Genomic DNA, 22,419 nt, shown 5'->3' with positions numbered 1-22,419 from the left:
CATCTTGTGGGCAAGTGAAGCGCCGAGGCGGAGGCTGCCGAAGCGTCAGCGTCGCGCGCTGCGGAGAGAAGATCGTGGCTGGTGGCGCGTAGGCGGGAGAGGGAGCGGTGTCATGTGCATGCGAGCCTTCTTTGAACCAAGCGTGCCCTTTCAAACGGAAGAGGTCCAGTGTGGGGCGGTGGGAGCGGCGCCAGCTGCCTCCGTTCATTCCTTAACCCCTAAAATTAATTTTTTTGAAAATATTAAAAAAAGCACGTACAGATTTTTTTTTTTTAAAGAATATTTATTGAAAAATGTGCTTACAGGTTTTGGACGGATGATAAATCAGACTTCCAAACTCAACAAAAACTTATTTGCAAGTAACAGAAGTGGTGAAGGATTTCCACTCAGTAACACAAGTGTGTTTTGATGATCCAGATAATTTACTTACACATTTAATTAAAAACCAGGCTCATCGTTAATCAGGTCTGATGCAACTTGGCGTCTTGCTGTGATCAGTAAATTATTGGCCCATCTACCACATAGTTTGTAGATATTTTTGTTCCTACTGTGCAATCTTGTTAGAAATGTATGAATTAAATTACATCTCACAAGCAAAACTGGCATCAAACCTCATCATTTAAGGACAAACGTAGCTTAAGTCCCCACTACCTTTGGATGTTGTGTGGCATAATCTTTAGATCTTACAGCAGATCAGTAAGGTGGGTCTGAGAGGGAGAGAAAGCAGGTGAGAGGGAGTTGTGAACAATGAAAAAGGGAGTAAGCCGACTTCCTACCATTAAAATTCACAGAGACATTTATCATCAAAGAATTTTGACAGAATCTTTTGACTTTTGTACGGTTTCTTCAGCATATGTAAGCAATTCAATAATATTCCTTAGAACCAAAGTCCAAAGACACTATCCAATCTAGCAGTGAAATGATGGCACATTGCAATCTAGTTAGGTGTCGCCCTACAGCAGAAGTAACATGATAAATAGCAATCAATGGATTGGGAATCATAAGAGGGATACAATAAGCAATTAAACCCATGGTTACTCTATGCTAGATCAGTATGATAGCATCTTCTATACATAAAATCTGCTGCTCCCAAAACACACATATTTCACAGAAATAGTCCAGCTACTTCATCACAGTGATATTTCAACAGGCCAGCTGTGAAATCTATACTATATGCAATTTGTATAATAACTAGAAATTTACATTTCAAATTACTAATTAAAAATTGCTTTAAAAATTTTAGATTTTTATTTAAAAAAAAAGTCATTTTTTTTGCACAGCTTTGCAAGTAAGCCGACTGAATGATGTATTTAAGAGCGAGCATAGCACCCAAGAAAACAGTATTGTGTCCCTGTAGCCCAAGACTGTTACAGCTTGGAGGGTGAAGCGCTTAGCAAGCAAAACAGCAGTAGATTGGGATCAATTTTCTGCCAAAATTAAGTGATGCGAGATGCTGACTGAAGAATCCCCATATCTCAGCAATGGCCTCAGCTCCTGTCCACATAAGCAGTGCTATATGGCCTGCCACTTGAAATAATTCCAACATTTTCTTGCTATTTCATCACTTATGCACCTGAAGATTTGAATGGCAGAACAAGCTAAGAAATCGCTTTACACTGATAGATTTGTGGAGTACGCAACATTGCAGGAAATCAATTATTTACCAGTGCTGTTGAAAATGAATATTGGGTTTGAAATGAAGCACCGGTTTCAGTTAAACTATTTTCTGCAGTGTTAAAGACGTATTGTTAGTACAGCTGAAAATGCTGCATGCACCATCATGAAGAGATACCTGATTCTTAGCCAACATGAATGCCAGTAGTTAACAAGTAATTTATGTAAATTTCTAGCCTTGATGCATATAGATACTGAAGTAAAAGTGAATGGCAGGATCTTAAAACAGTAAGCCTAACGCAGACCTCATCTCTGAGGCAACCCCAAAATTATTTAAACTCTATCTAGCACATATCTATAAGTGTGCTTAAAGCAACAGGAGAAGAAAAAAAAAAAGGCAAAAAAAACCTATATTTTAATAAATCATTCCAAGAAAGGTGGGTGGAAATTCTGACAAGCATTCCTTCAGGACAACCTCAGTGTTCAGACTTTGGAAATACTGGAGCCATTATTCTATTCTACAATAGTCCCTGAAGCCAAGGTAAATTTAGCAACGAAATTGAGAAGAAAAAAAAAGTGAAATCAGAATTTATATTCTGTTGAAGAAGCAGCTTTTCTAAACTGCCCGCTGGGCTCAGCTTAAGCCAGAGGGTTCCTGTGGATGTATTGGGAGGGCTGTGACTTGCAACCCTGGGTGGCTTTGTGAATAAAATTGTCCACTGAAACGTTTCACCGATTTACAGGCCATTGCTTTTCGATCTTGATTGTTAACTCGTGTAGGCAACAAGCCCTTAGCCAGGGAACCCCTGTACCACCGTGTCCCGGGGGGGAACGACAGTCATTATTTTACTGTTGACCATGCACAATATTGGTATCAGGTTTAGGCCCAGGCAGGTGCCTACGGTAGGATACCAAATTCTGAAGGCGCCCAAAAACCGGGACTCTGCCATTCTTTGATTTCCAGAGCCAAACGTTTTCAGCCTATGGGCGCCATAACGTTAAAATCGGGCCCTGGGAATGGCCCCACACTAAAGCCGTTTCTAAAGCTTTTGTAGTTCCAGAGTCTGTTTTAACTAAACTCAAGCTGCCATCATCAGACTACTCGTGATCAGAATGGGCGGTGGTCTGCTTGGAAGAAAAGAAAGAGGCGCAATACTTCTTTTTCCCTGCTTTTTGCTAAAATAGTGAAGTCCCCTATTAAAGTACATGACTCGTACTCCCAGAAACCACGGTTATCTGAGGACTGGATGCGCGAGGCATCGAGGACTGAACTTTACAAAGCTTAAGGAAAATACCGTCTTTGCTGGAGGAATGTGCCGTTACAGAACTGAGATTTTAAAAATAAATAGCTGTCTTTTTCCCCACACCAGTATAGTGGTGGTGTCAGGATACCTTACAGCAGGAATCCAAATCAGACAATGCCATGCATTAAATTTCTCCGGCTACCTTTAGTCTACCACAAAAGTTGACCGACTAACTTGCTGAAACTTTGCTAGATTTTTAAATGCACAAGTTCTGACTTTAAAGTGGGTCTCTTTGGAAAGCATTCAGGGATTAACACTGAGCTGGAGTAAAATATTTCACCTTGTTGGTAGCATGCTGACATTTTTAGTAACTTAAAAAGATCTTATTAAATCAAAGACGCATAGCTCCAGCAGCAAATCATGAGAATGCTTGCAAGAGGTAGAAACAGAAAGCAGTTTTGACCTGTTTCTTGAAATTCAGGTATCTTGTTATGGAAACTTCAGCAATCTCTACAGTAACTGGGGACACGGTTTTGCTTAATTCATTCTTTTGTTTAATTGAATGTAAAAAAAATATTAAAAACCCTACAAGCCTGTATTTTTTTATGTGATACGACATTCGACTGCATTTTAGCTATCCAGATTCAGTGGTCATTCAAGGTCAGACAGGTCTTAAAGGCCCATTGGGTCCCTTAGAACAGGGGTGACCAACTCCAGTTCTCAAGAGCCACCAACAGATCTGGTTTTACGGCAATCCACACTGAACAGGCATGAGATGTATTTGCCTGCAATGGAAGTAGTACATGCAAATATACCTCATGCATATTCATTGTGGAGATCCTGAAAACCAGACCTGTCTGTGGCTATTCAGGACCCCCCGTGCCTTAGCACTCTCTCATCAAGCCAAGTTGTACTCTGCTTTTCATTAAGCACGAGGTTTGGCACAGCTTCATCCTACGTTTGAGCACAGAACGAAGGGTCTTCCGTCTGACAAAGACCAGGCCAGTCTGAAGGTGAAGCCGATTCGGTTAGAGAAAGGCTAGAGACAAAAGAAGAACTCATCCTTCTTCTAGTGTGATTAGGTAAGTTTAGCAAGCGTCTTCTGGACCTTAGGATCCAGCTTTCACCCCGAGGCTGCATGGGTTGAAGAGCGCTCCTCCCATCACCAAGCCTTGGAGCCAGCTTTGGTTTTCAGAGCAAGCTGAAGCCTAAATATTGGTCTGGGATTCAGAACCAAACCCACCAAGCAGGTTTGAGGCCATTACACTTAAGAGAGAGTGCGCGCGCTACCGGAGGAAAAATTATTCCAAGCTCGGCTAAAAAGATTCTTTGGAAGTCTTATAAACCAGAGCACGATCTCGAGCCTGGATGAAGATTTATTAGCAGCACGGAACAGGAAGCGCCTAAGCCTTTCCCCACGGTGTGTGGTGAGGGAAAGACGAGAATCTGGGTCGGTGCCAGTTTGGCTGCAAAATAAAACTAAGACTTGCTACCAGGAAACAGAAAAATGGCAATCCACACCCCTCCCAGGCTAACCCCTTAATCACGCTGGACAAAGAAAACCCAAAACAAACTGTTCAAATTCTGGTTGCCTGCGCCGCTGACATTATCAGTCCTCATGCGCACACACGCTGTGGCGCATTTGAAACGCTGTCCTTATTTAAAATTAAAAAAAAAAGCCTCTCTCCATTCTGTGCTTTGCATTGCTTGGGGCTTTAAAAAGGTGAATGGGTAGCAGCACCCCAACACTTAGGTCTGCCGAGGGAACGCAGCCCACCCTTACGTGCACCGTAAACATGTTAACACACAAACAGCAGAACGACGGGGCTGCCGGTGGGCCCTGCTGCTTATTTCCGGATGTATCACAAGGCTGCTGAATGGCAATGTGTGTGTCCTCCCGTGGCCTTGCCCTGAGAAAGATTATTCTGGTTTTTTCTGTCAGACTGGGTATTTACTGTTTCAGGCGAGGACTATATGGCTTAACATTTAGCATAGGTTTCGACTCTGGGTAGAATCTATATTCAGCAAGAAATGCTCTCTGTCACTTCAAACTATAAAACTAGGCCCTCTGTGCTACGCCAGTATATAAGCTGTTAGTTTGAACATACAGTCACAAATAAAAAAGTACCCAAACAATGAAATGAGGCTTGTGAAACTCACTTGGGAAAAGGCCCATTAAATATATACACACACAGAGCTTTTTTTTTTTTTTTTTTGCCATTATTCAGTATAAAAAAAAATAAAATAAAATAGAGTGCACATTCAGTGAATCGATCTTATTAAATGCTGAAGAAAAAACTTGTTTCAGGAAAATAAATCATGTTTTAGATCAGTATGTCTGCCTTTGCCAAGAGACTAAAGCCCTTTTTGACATTGTTTTTCTTCCTGCTTGTAGACAGTAGTTTGAAGTGAGCCTGTGACCTGCCAAAAGAAAGAAAGCAGGAAATTAATTTTTTTTCACTTGTTTCATTTCAAAGAAATTTCATGCATTAGAGGAATTGTTAAGGACTCTCTCTTTTGCGCTTCCTAGCGATTAAAAAAAAAATCATACTTGAAAAAATACAAAATTAGAGAGACTGTAGTGGCATAAACACAACCTCTCAAACAGGCCGAGACAGTACAGCACGCTCAGACGGAGCGCACTGTTAACCTGTCATTGGATGCGCGTTTTCCCTTACCCCTTATTCAGTAAGGGGCGGAAAACGCGCGTCCAACCCGCCGAACCTAATAGCGCCCTCAACATGCAAATGCATGTTGATGGCCCTATTAGTTATGCCCGCGCGATTCAGTAAGTAAAATGTGCAGCCAAGCCGCACATTTTACTTTCAGAAATTAGCGCCTACCCAAAGGTAGGCGCTAATTTCTTCGGGCACCGGGAAAGTGCACAGAAAAGCAGTAAAAACTGCTTTTCTGTGCACCCTCCGACTTAATATCATGGCGATATTAAGTTGGAGGTCCCGAAGGGTTAAAAAAGTAAAAAAAAAAATAAATTTTGAAGTCGGCCGGCGGCTGTCGGGTCGAAAACCAGACGCTCAATTTTGCCAGCGTCCGGTTTCCAAGCCCATAGCCGTCAGCGGGCTCGAGAACCGACGACGGCAAAATTGAGCGTTGGCTGTCAAACCCGCTGACAGCCGCCGCTCCGGGGCAAAAGAAGGCGCTAGGGACGCACTAGTGTCCCTAGCGCCTCCTTTTGCCCGTTTCTACCGACGGACCTAATTTAAATACTGCATCACACGCACAGGCGAGTGGCCTATGCTCGCGCCAGGAGAGCGGGCGTTCACCCGCGGACTTTACTGAATCGGCCTGAAAATGTGTATAGTACAGCCTTGGATTGTATGGCCCAGTCATTACAGCAGGTCCCCAGTGCTTTGTAAGCGGGTCTACACTTCATAATGTTTTCGGGGTGTTCGAATGTTATAAATCGGGCTTCCTCTTCCTGATTTAGAGCTACTTGTGACACGTTACAACACAGGTAGGAGCACAACACACTCGCAATCTTTTACTCAGATTGCAGCCCGCATCCAGATTCAGAGCATTAGAGGTCAGAAAACATCGGTGCTTGGGTGGCTGCATGGAGGTAGCAGGTGTGTGATGTCTAACAGTCAGGTGCAGTAGATAAGCAACTGAACTAATTATTATTATAGGCTCCTCTGCTCATCTCAACCTTGGGCTTTAGATTTTGGTGCAAAAACAATGCCAAGAACAAGGCAAGGTTGAATTTTGGCTTATCTAAAATAAAATCAAGCAAAACCAAAATGCACTTTGCCTGTCAGCAGGAAGAGGCAGAGAATTAACATTCTTGGTCAAGCCAGCAACACACCTGGAGTGTGTGGCGATAGACAGACAGACAGACATCATCGTGCACACCGACGAGATTGTGGGGGGGACACAGAAGGAATATGATCTTAACCCCGCCAAGGAAGTGCCCGGGACAGAACTGAATTTTACAGCCTAGGTGCGTGATCTCTTGATTTCTGCAACTTAACGCGTGCATTTACACGGCGAGAAATCGACAGGTACCGAACGAAGTATCTCCCTTTACCGAATCTTCGCAACAACCCTAATATAGGATCAAAAGAAACATGTTTTTTTTGCAATCCGTGCAGTTGCCGGACGTCCGTGATTATTCTCTATTTGATTTATACTCCGCCTTTCGGGCACGTCAAAGTGGTGGATTATGTTCAGGCACCATAACTGGTTCCCTGTCCCCAGAGGGTTCACGGTCTAAGCTTGGACCTGAAGCAATGCTGGACGAATCCTCCACTCGCCAGCTTTTTTTTTTCTTTTCTCGAGCCACCGCTTAAATAAACCCCCATCCGGTCTCTTGTGCACGTGGGACCGAGCAGATTCTCAGCTCAGCTAAGTCATAGTTTAACACAGATTTTTTTTTTTTTAAATATATTTAACCAAAAAAAATTAAAAACTTACTTGCTCCATACAGCTACAAAACTCTGGCACTGTTCCATTGTCGATCGCGCCCACCCTTAGACCTCATCTGCTCTTGAACAGCACCTGCCTGCAAGCAGATTACAGAAAACAAAACACGTCAAGTCACCTAACCTGGTCTTATTTAGAGCTGAACAGTGGAAAAATATGTTGTGTACCAAACACCATACCTAATGATTATTTTTCCTGAAAGACAAAACTGCTGCTACTTTGCCCAGGCAGTTATATAAAAACGGCAGGTTCTGCATCCCTGCGAGCCTCATTTTAATAACACGGGTCTGAACCAGCCCTGGAGACACGGACTGGATGTGGGGGTGAGGGGGAGGGGAGGGTGAGACTGAGGGGAGGGGGGGCGGGGTGTATCTGGGCCCATTAACGAGCGCCTCCTGCATGATGCGAGATAGGAGCTTCAAGGCAGGGAGGGCATTAAAGCTCGTTCCCCAAATCTGATCACAGCTCTGCACAACCCGAGACTTGGGGCAGTCTGACTCTCAGTCACCCCCACATCCAGTCGGTTCTCTAATGGATTTCATTTCAAATCGCTGGTGCACCAGCTCTACGTTTTGGCCAGGTTCCCAGATCTCGATTGGGGGGTTTTTTTTGGCTGTCATGACCCCGGACTGTTCCTTGAAAAATCAAACTATACAGGTTTCACTTGCACAGGGTAAATCGCACACGTCTGCAATCTAACGCCTCACCAGCCATCCCGCATTCCAAGTTATGTTAACATTTTCTGAACGTGCAAGTGGAAACGTGTATTCCGAGAACGAGCTTAGACTTATTGTAAGTTCTAGCAAAAAAAACAACAACCCCAAAACATGATCTATGGATTTGGATTTAATTATTCGCCTCTTCAAATCCAAGCCCAAACTGAGTTATTATCAGGTTCGGTAGGTATCTCCCATCCCCTCCCCTTTGATTAAGCAAAACTTAAGCTCTTATAGGAGGACAGGAGCCCTGCCATGGCAAATCGAGTGTGGGGTTATGCAGCACAGCAGGCGACTTTCCTATTGCATGGACTGTGCCAATGAACCCATAGAAAGATGAAGCACATTTCAAGTCTTCACACTGCTCCATGGGTGCAGCCTGGCAAAGAGAATTCACAGATTGGAACGACATCCTCCTCATCCCTAGCGAAGGACAGTTTGACCCCCAAAATCAACCCAAGTATCCTATGAATACAAATTCTAGTGCTGCACGGCCTAAAACAAAGAGCTCCCTGAAACCTGCAGGGCATGCGCCAATGTATCCTGATAAAAAAAAAAAAAAAAAAAGAGAACAGGAGCGCCATGCCAATAAAATGGCCTCATAAGTATTTCTGCAAAACACATAACCCAATGCTTCCACAGACCAAGCTACATGGATTTTAAGCAAGCCCTGTGTGCATATCGATGTATAAATGGCTATAAAACAAGAGAAGACAAAGTAGTGCACTCTTATCGTCATAAGAGGGCCCTTCGCATTTCTGCTGCTGGTAATGCTCATAGGAGGATGTCTGCTAAATGACTTAGCTGAGCTTTTCAGGTCCTTCTCCACAAGCCCAGCAGCCCAAACACCCACGTGGGTCTTGTCTATGCTTTGTGGCTGCATTGCTACAGTTCCTGTTTTGTTTTTTTCCACACCACACTTTAAAAAAAAGTTAACTGTCCTGGCAAATCTAATCATAAACATCCCACATGGTTCTCAAGGAGACAAGTCCCCTGTTCCAAAATTTCTCTGGCCCATGTGACGGCCTAGTACAGAGTAACAAACAAAAAAACCCCCAACAGAACACAGAGAGAAACGGGGTAAGGGAGGAAGGAGATGGAGAGAGGAGAGATTAAGAGGAAGGATCTGACTGGGAAATGGTTTTGAAGTTGGCCCGTCTACATAAATTCTAGGGAGGTCGCTGTCATGCACCTCCTCTCACCCCTAAAACATAGTTGAGACTTTCAAAGAAAATAGTCCCCTTTTATAGGAGATGTCACAAGAGCAATTCTTGAGGGAGACTCAAGTTCTGGACATCTGTAACCATTCTCTGCCTTTCGGACTGCCCCACATGGGCCCAGCTACTCCCAAGCAGAATTACAGTAACTTCTGAAGTATCCCTTACTGACAAAACAGATGCAACTTCAGCTGAAGAATTTGTTACTGATGCTAAGGACTTCAGATTTTTTTCCGGTGTAGTTAAAACCATGAAAAAAACAACAACCCACAACAGACATAACTGGCACAGAGCGGTACTGCCTGTTGGCAGCCTCTGTCTAGTGCATTCCTGAAATAATGTTATATCATGTTCAGTGGTAGTGCAGGTTGGGCCTGCAGTGGAACTTGGTGGCTAGAACAAGAGACTCTGATCAGCTTTCCCCTCTTCACTATGTAATCACTGGTGTGACCTTCCACAAACATCTTCTCCTCTGGCCTCGGGCTTAGCGGAGTTTCTGGGCAGGGACGTGGTAACCATTCACGGCCCCCAGGGGAGGGGGGTTTGTCCGCAGTCAGTGCTCATGAGCGACCCCTGGTGGCTGGATCCAGCGCCCGTGTTTGCAGGATTCCTGAAGGAGCCCCTGTCCCAGGACAGTCACTAGGTTATGTTGGACAGAAAGGGGAGGTGATAACGTAAGGAGAACGTCCTCAGGGAGTGACTAATGAAGGAGGCTCCTGGTGCCAGATCCCAGCCCTGAAAGTACAGAGGAGCAGGAGGAAAGGCTCAGGTCAAGGAAAAACCTCCACAAGTTACAGATTTGGGCTTTTCTTTTGGTATTTCTCTCTGCCGAACCTAGTTGCATAGTAAATCACGGCAGACACAGACCAAACTGAGGCATATAGTCTGCCCCCTTTCAGTTCTTCCACTTTGGGTAGATCAATTCCCCATTCTCAACCCAACATCGGCCTCTTCGCCCATGGATTTTACTTAAAATGTAAAAGGTTGAAAGTTCATTTAGATTTATAAACCGCCTAACGCTAAAAGGCCTAGGTGGTGAAAAAAACTTCACACACAATTAAAAAAAAACAAAACAGTAAAAAATAGATAAAACATACAATTAAAATAAAAAAATTAAAATATATTACAATGGTTCAAAAAATAGGAAATATTGAGTCAAAACAGACAATGAACACAAGAGTTAAATGATAAAACAAACCAACCATAGACTAAATTAAATAAAAAGGTTTTAATGTATTTTCTGAATTGGTTGAGCGAATCACTGCCCTCCACATCAGCCCCAAGTGTGCCCCTCCCCTCCCATCTCTACAGATGGATGGGTCCTTTCTGACTTTGTCACCTTCCTCTGTGGTATTTAGAAGACCAACGCTAAAGTCTAACACACAATTATTTGCTGGAAAAATCTCAGGCTTCCTTTAGTCAGAACTTCACTTCCACAACAGAAATAAAACAGACACACCCTCCCCCCCCAACCACCACCACCACCCTACCATGGGAAGGCCATCGCTAGCTCCCATGTCTCCGGACCCGATGTGCGTCAGGTGAATGAAGTTCATCGGTTCTCCTATCATGGAACGGTCAATCCGTCGCTTCCTCTTCTTCTGAAATTTAACAAAAAAAAGAGAAGGGAGTTCATCTGAGACCGTCTTTCTCAGGGAAGGGACAGATTCTTAGTAGTAACAAATGAGGCTGAAATTTTAAGCCCACGTTGACCGTCTTGCACAGCCCTGCATACAACAACATAGCCAGGAAAATACAATATTGTTAATCAACACTTTGATATTCTCCCACGCGACTCGGTATTTTCTCAAATAGCACACACCCCGAAGAAGGAACCTGTGTGGTCGCCAAAGCTCGTCCACATGAATCAGCACCTCTGGGCATTTTTTTTTTTAAGTTACTGCAGTAAAAAAAACAACACAAAAAAAAAAGCCACACAGACATCATAACTTGCAAAGAACTCAGAGAAACTGAACATATCAACCACCCACCCCCTGCTCCCAGCGCTAAAAGGGACAACCAGAGAATTGAATTCTGCTCTCAAAGAGTCTTGGCACCAGAAACGGAGATGTCAAAACCTCCCGGCCCTCCAATCAGCGCACACAGAGGAGCAGCACAAGGACAAGAGACCAAGAGACAAGCCAAAGTCGCTGGGTGGGCATCTTCCATCTCTATACGGAGCGAACAATCATCATCATCTTCCAAGGATATGAAAACGCAGAATTAGTTTACATTTGGTATCTCCTGAAAAGAGATGGCTATTTTCAACAATGATTGAATGCCACAAGAGATCAGTTTTTTGTGAGCGAGCGAGCAGACTGTGGGGAAGGTTAAAATTGCCACTGAACCTTCCACGTCGGTGTGTAATATTTCATGTGTCACAACTTGCTGGTGCCGGGCTTCAGATGTCCTGCCAGCAAGCAGCCGCCTTGCACGTGTTCTCCAGAGCCCAACCTCTCACTGAAATTCATTATCAGAGCACCAAAAATCGAGAGGCTTGCTGCTTTCTGCTTTCATGCTCTTGCCAGCTGTCAGATTTTGCTTAGATGCTGCTTAACAGGTCCCTGCTAGTGATAAAATGCCACTGGGGAAAATGCAAGACCTTTGGGAGGTATGAACTGCCGTTGCAAGGACTTCTGAGCTCACATCCGCACAATTACTGCAGAGAGAAATTAGAACACTAAGCTCAGGATGTGTTTCTCCAGCAAATACAACATTGGGTTTTTTTTTTAGGTTGTCCTCTTGTCTTGTGGATTTGATGATATTATGGCTTTTGTGTCTTACGGGATTATTTTGTAAATTGCTTTGAGCTATGAGTAGAAAGAGAATAAAAACAAACCAACCAATGCCTTCAACTTGCAGAACACAAAAGTTGGGCTACAGGAGACTATGACCAGGCAGTGCCTTTGGCAAACACCAAGGGATATTTAGCAGCCATCTAAATGGTCGGTGATCGAACGCTCCAGCGTGCCTTATAAAATGAAGGCTTCTATCTTTGCAGTCCTGAGCTTTCAGTTCAAAGCCGCATATTCTTTATCTAACAAGCTGTAACAACAACTGAAGCTCCAAAAACATTAAGTCTGACATCTGACTGCATACAAAAAAGATGACATAACTGACCCAGGACAGAAATGAAGAATGCTTCCAGCAAACCCAAGTGGATGGCGCCTTGGACTCTTGAGTTCTGCCGGACACTTGTGGCGTGATTTGGCCGCATTCGAGGCAGAATGCTGGGCTCAATGGATCCGGGTTGGTCCCAGCATGGCGCCATTTTAAACAGGCCGCAAGACACAGCTCGCAAATCACAGCCCGGATAAGGAATCTGGACCAGAGCCCCGCGTCCCGATCCCAGACCCGGCAAGGACTGGGGATGCCTTCAGCAGGAGTCAAGTCATCGTTCCACGGCGGCACACGCTGGCTGGCTCTAGAGGTGCTCTCGGATCCGGCTCCAGAGGGAAGCGCGCGCCTCTCGGAACAAGGACCCCTGCCACCTCGACCGGGTTAGACGGCAAAGGGGATGGAAAACAAATCCCCCAGGAATTTGGGAATAAAAAGGTTCATGGTGCCGGGGCCCAGTTCTGGTCCCGATTAAGCTTCTGGGAATGGGGAATAAATCCCTGAAACGGAGACCGAGGAATGCGAAATCTGATAAAAAAAAAAAGATAAACACCTCCCATTTCCTTTCTGTGATCACTGCAGTGCTCTTGTGCTTCTAATTATGGCTGACAACACACACACGGTTACACGAAACAAAACAATAAGCCAAACCTTGGAATTAAGGCTCGAATCAAAAAAAAAGTATTGTCCAGCAAAGAGCATTATTCTTATTGACCAGCTGGACAGGGTACAGTCAAACGTGTGCACAAAATAACGACCGCTTACCAGCAGCCTCCTCCCTTCCTCTGAAAAGGCTTTCACAGCTCCCCGGTGTCTGCTACACTTTGAACACCAACATCCTCTTTTTTTTTTTCTCGTGCTCGTCTCCATGTCTACAGGATGTTGTGCCAGCGCTCTCACAAGCCACAAGCCGTGGAGGGTTTCAGAGGAGCTTCTGTCTGACTGGTCCCAAAGCTCAGCGGCTGTGAGCTGTAAAGGGACGCGTAAGGTGGCCTCGGCTCACGGTGTTCCCAGGTTCCCGGGGCTGTCGTGAGGCGGGCTGCGCCAGTCGTGGTTTGACCCTTCTCCGGCGCCTCTGTGCACTTGTAACCCCTGGGCTAAAACCAGCACTGGATCACCCCCTGGCCTTCCTGCCATGCAGCTATCCAGCCACCTTAAGGTTAACCCGTCCTGGTGCTGCCCTGTTCATGCCACGGACCAGCGACGTAGCGGACTGAGATCTGTGTGACTCCAACCAAGTCACGCTAACCTCCCTGTGCTAAAACTTACAGGCCGATACAGTACAGTGTGCTCCGGCGGAGCGCACTGTTGACCTGCGATTGGACGCGCATTTTGGACACACTAGCTTTACCCCTTATTCAGTAAGGGGTAATAGCGCGTCCAAAATGCGCTTCCAACCCCGCCCCCCTTCCGAACCTAATAGCGCCCGCAACATGCAAATGAATATTGATGGCCCTATTAGGTATTCCCGCGCGATACAGAAAGTAAAATGTGCAGCCAAGACGCACATTTTACTTTCAGAAATTAGCGCCTACCCAAAAGGTAGGCGCTAATTTCTTCGGGCACCGGGAAAGTGCACAGAAAAGCAGCAAAAACTGCTTTTCTGTGCAGCCTCCGACTTAATATTATGGCGATATTAAGTCGGAGGTCCCGAAAGTTAAAAAAAAAAGGAAAAAAAAAAAAAGATAGGAAAAAAAAATTGAAATAGGCCCGCGGCTGTCGGGTCGAAAACCGGACGCTCAATTTTGCCGGCGTCCGGTTTCTGAGCCCATGACTGTCAGCGGGCTCGAGAACAGACGCCGGCAAAATTGAGCGTCGGCTGTCAAACCCGCTGACAGCCGCCACTCCTGAGAAAAAAGAGGCGCTAGGGACGCACTAGCGTCCCTAGTGCCTTTTTACCGCCGGCCCTAATTTTAATAAATTAAAATACTGTATCGCGCGCACAGGCCACTCTCCCGCGATTTTACTGTTTCGGTCCGTTAGTTTGGCAGGGCCAGTTTTAGGGGCAGGGTGAGGTAAGCAGGGCCAACTGCATGGGGCTCTAGCACCACCACAAGAGGATGCCTTGGCAAAGCTGAGCGATGTCAGCGAGGGAAAGCTTAGTTTCTGTCCCGGGCTCCAGTGTGCCTGACGTAGCTCTGTAGGGTGGGAGCAGTCCACAGGAAGGATGCTATTGCCATATAAATGGTGTTTGTCCAGCACCGATGACATTACCCCTGATAATAGATTTTATGCTTACGCAGAGATTCAAAGCTCAGATTTCCCCTAGGACCATTGAGGTCCGTATACGTAACAGGCCTGGAGTTTCCCTGATGAGCTGGAAGTCCCCCGCTGGTCCTATCTTTTTTTTTATATTTAAGATTTTTATTGAACCAACAGGCAAATACATAACAATCAGGTTATGCAATTGTAACCGCTGGTCCTATCTAAGCCTCTCCTCGCATCTCACGTTTCTGGACTGCTGCTGGTTTTTTGCCGCTTGGTCCACCCTACATTCGGTTGCCATTGCATCAGAAGGGCCCTGGCCCGAGATCACTCGACACAAAGGATGCCGGCGACAGCTTTGACATGTGCCAGGTAGGCGGTGGGAAGGACAGGCGGCAGCAGCAGCTCCGGGCATAACACAAAAGCACCAAAAAGGATTCGGACACTGGGGACCGAAGTCGTTCCGTTCCAGCTGTCGGCAAGAGCCCAAGCCCCACCGCCACGCTCAGCCTGGTACCGCGCTTCAGCTCTTCCGCTCTCCCTGGCGCACTCACCCCGATTTACACGACACGGCTCAGCACCGCACTGGCGCCGTCGTCACAGCTTTCCTACGAGGAAGTCTATGGGGGGGGGGGGGGGGGTGTCACCAAAATTTCCTCGCCAAGGACAGGAATTCCCCCTCCCCTCCCCCGAGGCAGAGACCCACAAACGCAAAGTCATCTAGAGCAAGGTCACAGCAGCCGCCACAGAGCGAAACGCGACGATATATAAGTTGGGTCTGGAGGCTTTCACCACTGCTGGTAACGTCAAAGAAATAGGAAGGGATCAGAAAGTGTTTTGTGCTGCATGGATGCCCAGCAGGGTCACTGGGTCACCAGGCTGCCCCCCCCCCACCCCCCCAAGTCTGGTTCTGGAGGGCCTGTTCTAGCAGCGCTGGATAAACTCTAGCTTTGTCCCACTGCTAGTTTAGTTCTTAATATGCCGCACTGCAGAAGAAAAACCAAATAAAGATTAAGAATAAGCAACCTGAACAAGCATAGAGAGAAAAAGTAAACCTTCATAATACCAATTCCACGTAAGTTAAGAATAAACTAATCTAACGTAAAATTTAAAAAAAAATCTAAAAAAAAAATAAAATAAATAAAAACTACGAAGGGACAACTTAATGGCGCTTTAATTGTAGAAAGCTTTCCATTCTCTCTCACATGAAACTTTTGCATTTTTTAAGGCTGCTATGAAAATTTCCCCGTGCGCCAAGGGCAGGGCCGACAGAGCCCCTTCTCTCACGCCAAGCCAAGCTGAGCACACGTGCGTCGTGCACAAACCACGAGGCAGAGCGGCACAAGACAGATTCTTCCCCCCACTACCACATCCGTAGCCATCGGCACACAACCTTCCTTGCTTCAGCGGCTCTCTCAACGCGACCTATCGTCCGACCAGGGCGACGACCTGGTTTTAGCCTCACCCCAGGCATGGAGTCCCTCTGATCTCCCTCAGAAAAAGGAGGAGGACTCGCACCTCCCTGAGGTAAAAATCGCGCGGGGCCTAGCCTGGCCCTCTTGACATGGCAACCCCGTTCATGAGGGACTTGGCGATTCGTTCCCTTCCTGCTTCATACGCACTGTCCGGAGAACCGCAGACCTGCGTTCCCTAAAGACAAAGGAAGGACGCATCCCGGATCGACAGAAACCCAGCCAGAGAGGGGTCGTTAAGGAAATGCATTTGCCTCTTGCGATCTCCTGGTGCTCAAGGGATTCCCCCCAAGCTCCTTAATCTCCGTCCGCTGGGGACGCCGCCATCCTGGCGCTGTTGGTGCTCTGCTGGAGGTCTCCCAGGAGAGTTCCGCTGCCAGAATCAGACGCATTAAATGGATTCTCAAGGGCTCAAAACGCAGGCAACTCCAGTAACACAGCTGGAGACTCCAAGGCATTTCTTTAAAGCAGAAGGCACAATCCACCTCCTCTGGCAAGAGTTGTACCATCACCCCCAGGGAAACTGAGCGGCAGGGCCTTAAAACTCTTCCTTCCCCAACCTCCTGCAAATATATCGTACAGGGGTCTCGATCTCAGAGGATGTGGGGAAGGCATCGTTGTTATTATTAATATAAAAACAATGCAGGCTTGTTTTGAGGGGTGGGCAATACCCAGAAAGGCCAACTGGCTAACTCTGCGAGGAACTCACCCAAAACCCCATCAGCCAGAACGTGACAGCAAAGGGATCAAACCAGTCGCTCCCAGTTCCAAGCCGGAGAATGAAGGCCGGAACCATTTTAAAAGCTTGGCGGTGGCCCCCCCCACCCCGGATCCCCCTCTCGTCACTCTGTTTCCCGGCGAATAAGAAGTCGGTTCAGACCACAAGCCGGGCTTCGCTGCCAAGTCCCTGGGTTGCCATCAGCACAGGGCACGGTCTCTGCCTCTCTTCTCCCCACATCAGAGCAGCAGGAAGACGGGGAGCGGCAGGAAGGAGCCCGTTGACGGGGAGCCCGAGTAAAACTGCACAGTTCTCGCTGGGAAGGATGAACACAGCATTACTCACAACCCACTCACTCTCTTTTTTTTGCTCTTGTCTGCAAGCTGGCTTTCTGCAAGTTCAGTGCCCCTGGCTATTTTTCTGCTTCTGTGGGGGTGGAGGGCATTACTGCTGGTACAGGGGGGGGGGAAGAGGAAGGCTCACTCCCCTTGCAAAGAAGATTTGTTTATTTATTTTAATAATTCTTCTGTTCGGCCTCCATCCGATCGCACGATGTGGCTTACACTAAACACACACTTCAGTAAAAAGAAGCAGTCGTACATACCTGCCCCAAAATAAAGACTTCACAGTACAAATAAGTAAAGAAAAGCAGTAGCCTGTTGCAGACGTCAGACCTCTTGCCTTTAGATGCCTTCAAAAGCCTTTCTAAATAAATAAAAATTGCAGGGCCTTTTTAAATGTTTTGCTGCATGCAATTGAGCGAAATCGCTCCGGAAGCGAATTCTAAATTGCCAGTGCTGCTACAGACCGAGCTCTCTCCCGTGCTACTCTTATCAAAGGTAGGTCGAGAAGATCCTTGTTTTCGGATCTCAGGACGCGGCTGGGTTTCTGCATGCGGAGAAGAGCACTGGACCGCGAGACAGAGCCGTGCTGTAAAAGTTTACGAATCACTATTGCTATTTTGTATTGGACTGCAAGGCTACAAAAGTGTGGCTGTAATGCGTTCTCGTACGTTTGTTCCTGTAAAAGTAATCGGGCAGCAGAATTTTGAACTATTTGTAGAGATCTTAATACATCGTTAGGCAATCCAACTAGTGTTGGACTGCAGTCGTCTATAACCAGACAAAATTAAAGTTTGAAGAACTGTGCAAAAAAAGTCTTGTGGGACTGAAAAGAGAGAGTTTCAGATTCTTTAACATGCGTAATTATTTTTTTCAAATTTTTTACCGTACACAGAGTGGCTTTATCGCCCAGATTATGTTCATGGCGGCTGAGGCTCCCTGAATTCTCTCCCCAGGAGCAGCACGCGCGTTCCGTTCCCCGTGACCTTCCTCTGGGAAGGCAGCAGGACCGTGCCAAGGTGCTCTTCCCCTGCCTACGCCGCAGAGCAGGGAGCTTTACGAGCGCTCTGACAAAGTGCCGAGACCCGAGACTCTGTCCAGGGGTGTGCACGCGTTCCACAAGACATCGATTTAATGTTTGGGCACTTGCCAGGTTCTTTTGGCCTGGATTGGCCACAGTTGGAAACAGGATGCTGGGCTTGATGGACCCTTGGTCTGACCCAGTATGGCAACGTCTTAAGTTCTGAAGAAGCCATGATAATTTAAAAAAAGGGGAAAGATGAAGAAGCATCTGGGGTTCTGAGGATAGGGTGGGGGCTAAACCAGGCCAGGTTTAACCCCTCTGCCTGCGTGGACTTTTAGTTCTGCCTAAACCAGGCCAGGTTTAACCCCTCTGCCTGCATGGACTTGTAGTTCTGCCTTTTTTTTGGGGGGGGGGAGGGGAGGGGTAGAAACGCTGCCATGGATAAAACCTGAGGAGCAAAAGGATTCCAGGAGGACGGGATCACAGAACTCGTCTCCCACAGCCTCCACATGCAAAGTTTTGGATAAGCAGAGTGTGTGACATGGTCCCACAGGGGCTGGTTATTCAAAATCATTCTACGTTATCGGAATTTGCGCGAATCCAAGAGCTGCCAGGTGCCTCAGCTTCTGGCAGGAGGCTTTAGGCCAGTCCTGGTTTTTTTGTGCTTGCATCTTAGTGCATTGTGGGAGCTGTAGTCCTGCTTGTTTTAAATCAGCGCTACACCTACCAGCACACATTTGGGGGGAGGTGGGGCAGCAAAATACGCGACAGCTCTGTCTCACAAGAGGAGAGAAGCCACCGCAGTGCGCATGAGAGAGGGAGAGGTCGCAGGGAATACTTACTGGCTGAGGTTTCTCTACCACACAGCAGCCCAGCTTGTGCCAAAAGTCACTCATGTTTTCCGAGGTGTCCAGTTTGCTTCCGACTGAGCTTCCCAAGGAGCAGCACAATTCCTCCGTCCCCTGTGATGGGGGGGTTTTACAAAGCCAGGAGAATTAAAAAAAAAAAAAAAAAAAAAAAGCCCGTGTCACGTGAGCCTGCGAGTCATTCCATGGGGGTCGTCAAGCCAGAAGACAAGGCAGCTTTTTCCCAACCACGAGCAGAGGCCACAAATATTCTCTCTTCTGTAACGAGGATTGTTCATCAGCGGGAGACCTGTTCAGGGAGAAACCAAAAGATCCGATTAGGAAATGAGAGAAGCCAGAAGGCTCCCATCTGTGCCACCTAACGCCAGTCCAGCAGGGCCACCCTCAGCCAGTTCCCATCCCTTTGGGCATGCTGGGCTCCGGCCTCACAAAAAAAAAACAAAACTTCCAGCACTACAAATCCCTGCATGCCTTGCATCTGAGCAAGACGAAAAGCCAGGATTGGCTCAGTGCCCCCCCATGGACTGGAGTTGGTCGTCATTTGCTGCTCAGCGGGAGAGAGTTCCCCAGCTCAACACCTTTTTAATTTCCACGAACTGCTCTACACGTGCACTCACGGGAACCTTGGAGCTGGCCAAAAAAATTAGAGGATCCTGAAGGTACGCTTTGCTCTGATCTACCCCTTCCCCACTCTCTGGGTGCGGCACCAGAGGTCCCGCTAGTTAAAATCCAGGTGCCTCTGCCTTAAGCAGCGTCAGACTGGGTCAGACTGAAGTCCATCAAGCCCAGCATCCTGGTTTCTGATGGTGGCCCGTCAAGGTCACAAGCATTCAGCAGTTGATCTGTTTCGTGTATCTCACACCCAGGGCCTGGTCCGCTCCAGCTCACGGGGTGCAGAGTAAAAGTGCCTGAGCAGTTCAGGAAGTGTTCGCCACAGCAGGGACAGTGGTAAGCAGGGCCCATCCCAAACCTTGTGTAACCCGAACATCACCCCCCCCCTTCCTTCACACTCGCATGCCGCAGTGGAGGATAGTACGACTGGGGGGGGCGTCAGATCCGATGCCTTAAACCAGAGTGGACAAGAGGCTGAGCTCGTGGGAAATTCCCCTGTTTAAATTACTGATTGTCCTAAAGTTTCTAAATGTGAAAACCGGGCTAAGGGGTACACAGAGCCATAAAACGAGAAAGCTCTCATCTCCCGGTGGCAAGGGGGGAGCTGAACGGTGCTTAAGGTCCAGAACTCAGGGACAGGGCCCAGCTCTGAAGAAATCCTCACAGAGGGGAAAAGGCCTGGAATAGTGTAAACACTTCAGGACGGGGGAAAATGGAGAGGCGGGAGGCAGAATGACCTTACGGAAAGTCTGGGACGGAGAACTACAAGGGGCTGCGTCTGGGAAAGAAACAAAAGGAAAAAAAAAAACCCAGCACCTCAGTAAACACAGGCTCGGTGGGAAAGGCGGGCCTGACAGCGGAGAGAGCCCTTCCACGCTGGAGGGGAAGAGATGTGTCCGAAGGGTATTATTGTGCGTTTGTTTGATTACTACAAAGCCAGCACCTTTTTATTCCAAAGAAATGCAAACCATAAAGAATAAAAATGAGCAACCTAGGGAAAAAAAGAATAAACTCCCTCTGTATCCAAACAGACAAGGGTGTCTCCTATCACCTTGTCAGGAACGCCTTTCCAACCTAAAGGCCTCCCCGCGTGGCCTGGGGATACATCTTGTCCACAGTCTCGGCTCTCAGCCTTGGCGAAGACCTCCTTCACCTATCTACACCTGACTCGCCCAACTCCACCGCTACTTTGAGAAACGACGACCTTGCTAATGCGATACACTCTCTGATCACCAAACGCGTGGAGTCTGTAGACGTCGTAACTCCCCATTCAGCAGCATCTCACCCTATAACCCCAAACACCTCCAACTTTTTGTAGAGCTTGGCAGCTAGATTTTTGCTGGGAACAAATCTACTGACCTACGAAGTCAATCTGGACTCCGTTACACTGGCTCCCAGTTGAAAAGGAGACTAAAATTCAGAACTCTTTGCTTTATCTTCAAATGCGTCAATCACCTGGCCCCAGAATCTCTCTCCCGGCTTCTGTTCTCCTACAATCCCACCAGAGAGAGAGAGAGCGCGCGTCGCTCCTCCCTCCGCTGGTTTCTGCCAGACTAACACGGGCACAGGACTTCGCCCATTCAGATGCTTTGCCTCCAAATTATAGAACAACCTACCTACACAGCCCTTGTGACCTCACTTCCCCAAAACAACTCAAAGCTTCCCAAACCAGGACTAATCTAAAATCTCCCTGCAGGAGCTGGGTGCCTCCAATACATTCATAAAGCTTTTTATAAAATTCACTGCCAGACACAATTCTACTATCTGTCACCTTCTCACTATTCTAACCCCAACCCCCTCCTCCACCACGACCGTAAGGTAATCCGTGATCCACTTGTATGTTCGGGCAACGGCATTGTTTGCTTTAACACGGCAACCACACTACTTTAGGCATTTTTAGGACTAAAGGAATCAAAATTAGATTACAAGACAGATCAGAGGGATAACAGGTTAAAAAAAAAACCAACCCAGATGTCTGGCAGCTGGCCAGGCTGGGGGTGGGGAGGAGGAGGACAGGGGAAATGGATCGCTGCCAGCCGGGCAGGCTGAGAACCGGAAGATGTATTCTGGTAACCTGGCGGTAACGCTTATTCTAAATATAAAACCCTCAAGAAGTCTGTGACCAAGTTTTGCCTGGCGTGCACGTCCGTAACCCAGGGTTAGAAAGGCAGACGCGAGAGGTTTACCAGGTTACATTTATTCAGGATAAATCCACCCACCAAACTCATCTCAAATAAAAGAAAATAATATATATATAAAAAGAAATCACCCATTTTCACGATCAACTGTTGCAAGTTACTAAACTCTTAAAAGAATACAGCAAGGATAATCTTGCCCTACGTTCCTGGATCCAAGTGGTCCCCATCATTTGGATCTCTAGTAAAATGCCAGTGTCTGGGGGCAGCGCCCGAAGGCCCACAGCACTCTCCCCTAGCCTCGGATGGGTGGTCCACCCCTACCTACGGCAAGGTCAGATCTCCAGCTCAGACGTGCGCCGTTCCAGCTCACATTACCTCAGTTTATCACTTCATAAATCCCAGAGAGAGAGCGAGAGAGAAGGCAACACAAACCTCAGTGTAAGAAGAAAAAAAAAAAAAATCAGCCGGAGCTTAGTAAGTCACTTTCCCTGTGCAGTAACCTGAGTGTGTCAGAAGTGATTTTAACCATCAGACTGGGCGGTCCCCTCACATTTCTGCTCAGCGACTTTTAACACTACGGGGAAGTTTGAAAATGGGCTGCTTAGCCAGATCTGGTCTCCTCTGTAGGACTCCGGGAATGACCCCCAGTTCGTTGCAGAGATCTACCGTGAGCAGGGCTAGCAGTCCCTGCCAGAGAA

The 22,419-nt window shown here is 47.0% G+C and overlaps 1 protein-coding gene across 1 annotated transcript in view; it reads right to left on the bottom strand.

Annotated features, from left to right (window-relative positions):
• Positions 1-262: 262 nt before the first annotated feature.
• CDC42SE1 (CDC42 small effector 1) overlaps positions 263-22,419 on the bottom strand; it is a 31,644-nt gene continuing 9,487 nt past the window's right edge. The window contains exons 2-5 of the mRNA XM_029580653.1: positions 18,948-19,260; positions 10,719-10,829; positions 7,287-7,374; positions 263-5,279 (exon numbers count right to left, since the gene is read on the bottom strand). Coding sequence (XP_029436513.1) covers positions 7,300-7,374; positions 10,719-10,829; positions 18,948-19,001 — 240 coding nt within the window. The 5' untranslated portion in view covers positions 19,002-19,260 and the 3' untranslated portion in view covers positions 263-5,279; positions 7,287-7,299. The remainder of the gene's footprint in view (positions 5,280-7,286; positions 7,375-10,718; positions 10,830-18,947; positions 19,261-22,419) is intronic.

This window comes from Rhinatrema bivittatum, chromosome 16 (assembly GCF_901001135.1).
Source record: "Rhinatrema bivittatum chromosome 16, aRhiBiv1.1, whole genome shotgun sequence".
In the NCBI taxonomy this organism is placed as follows: Eukaryota; Metazoa; Chordata; class Amphibia; order Gymnophiona; family Rhinatrematidae; genus Rhinatrema; species Rhinatrema bivittatum.
This window is presented reverse-complemented; position numbering and strand designations above follow the sequence as displayed.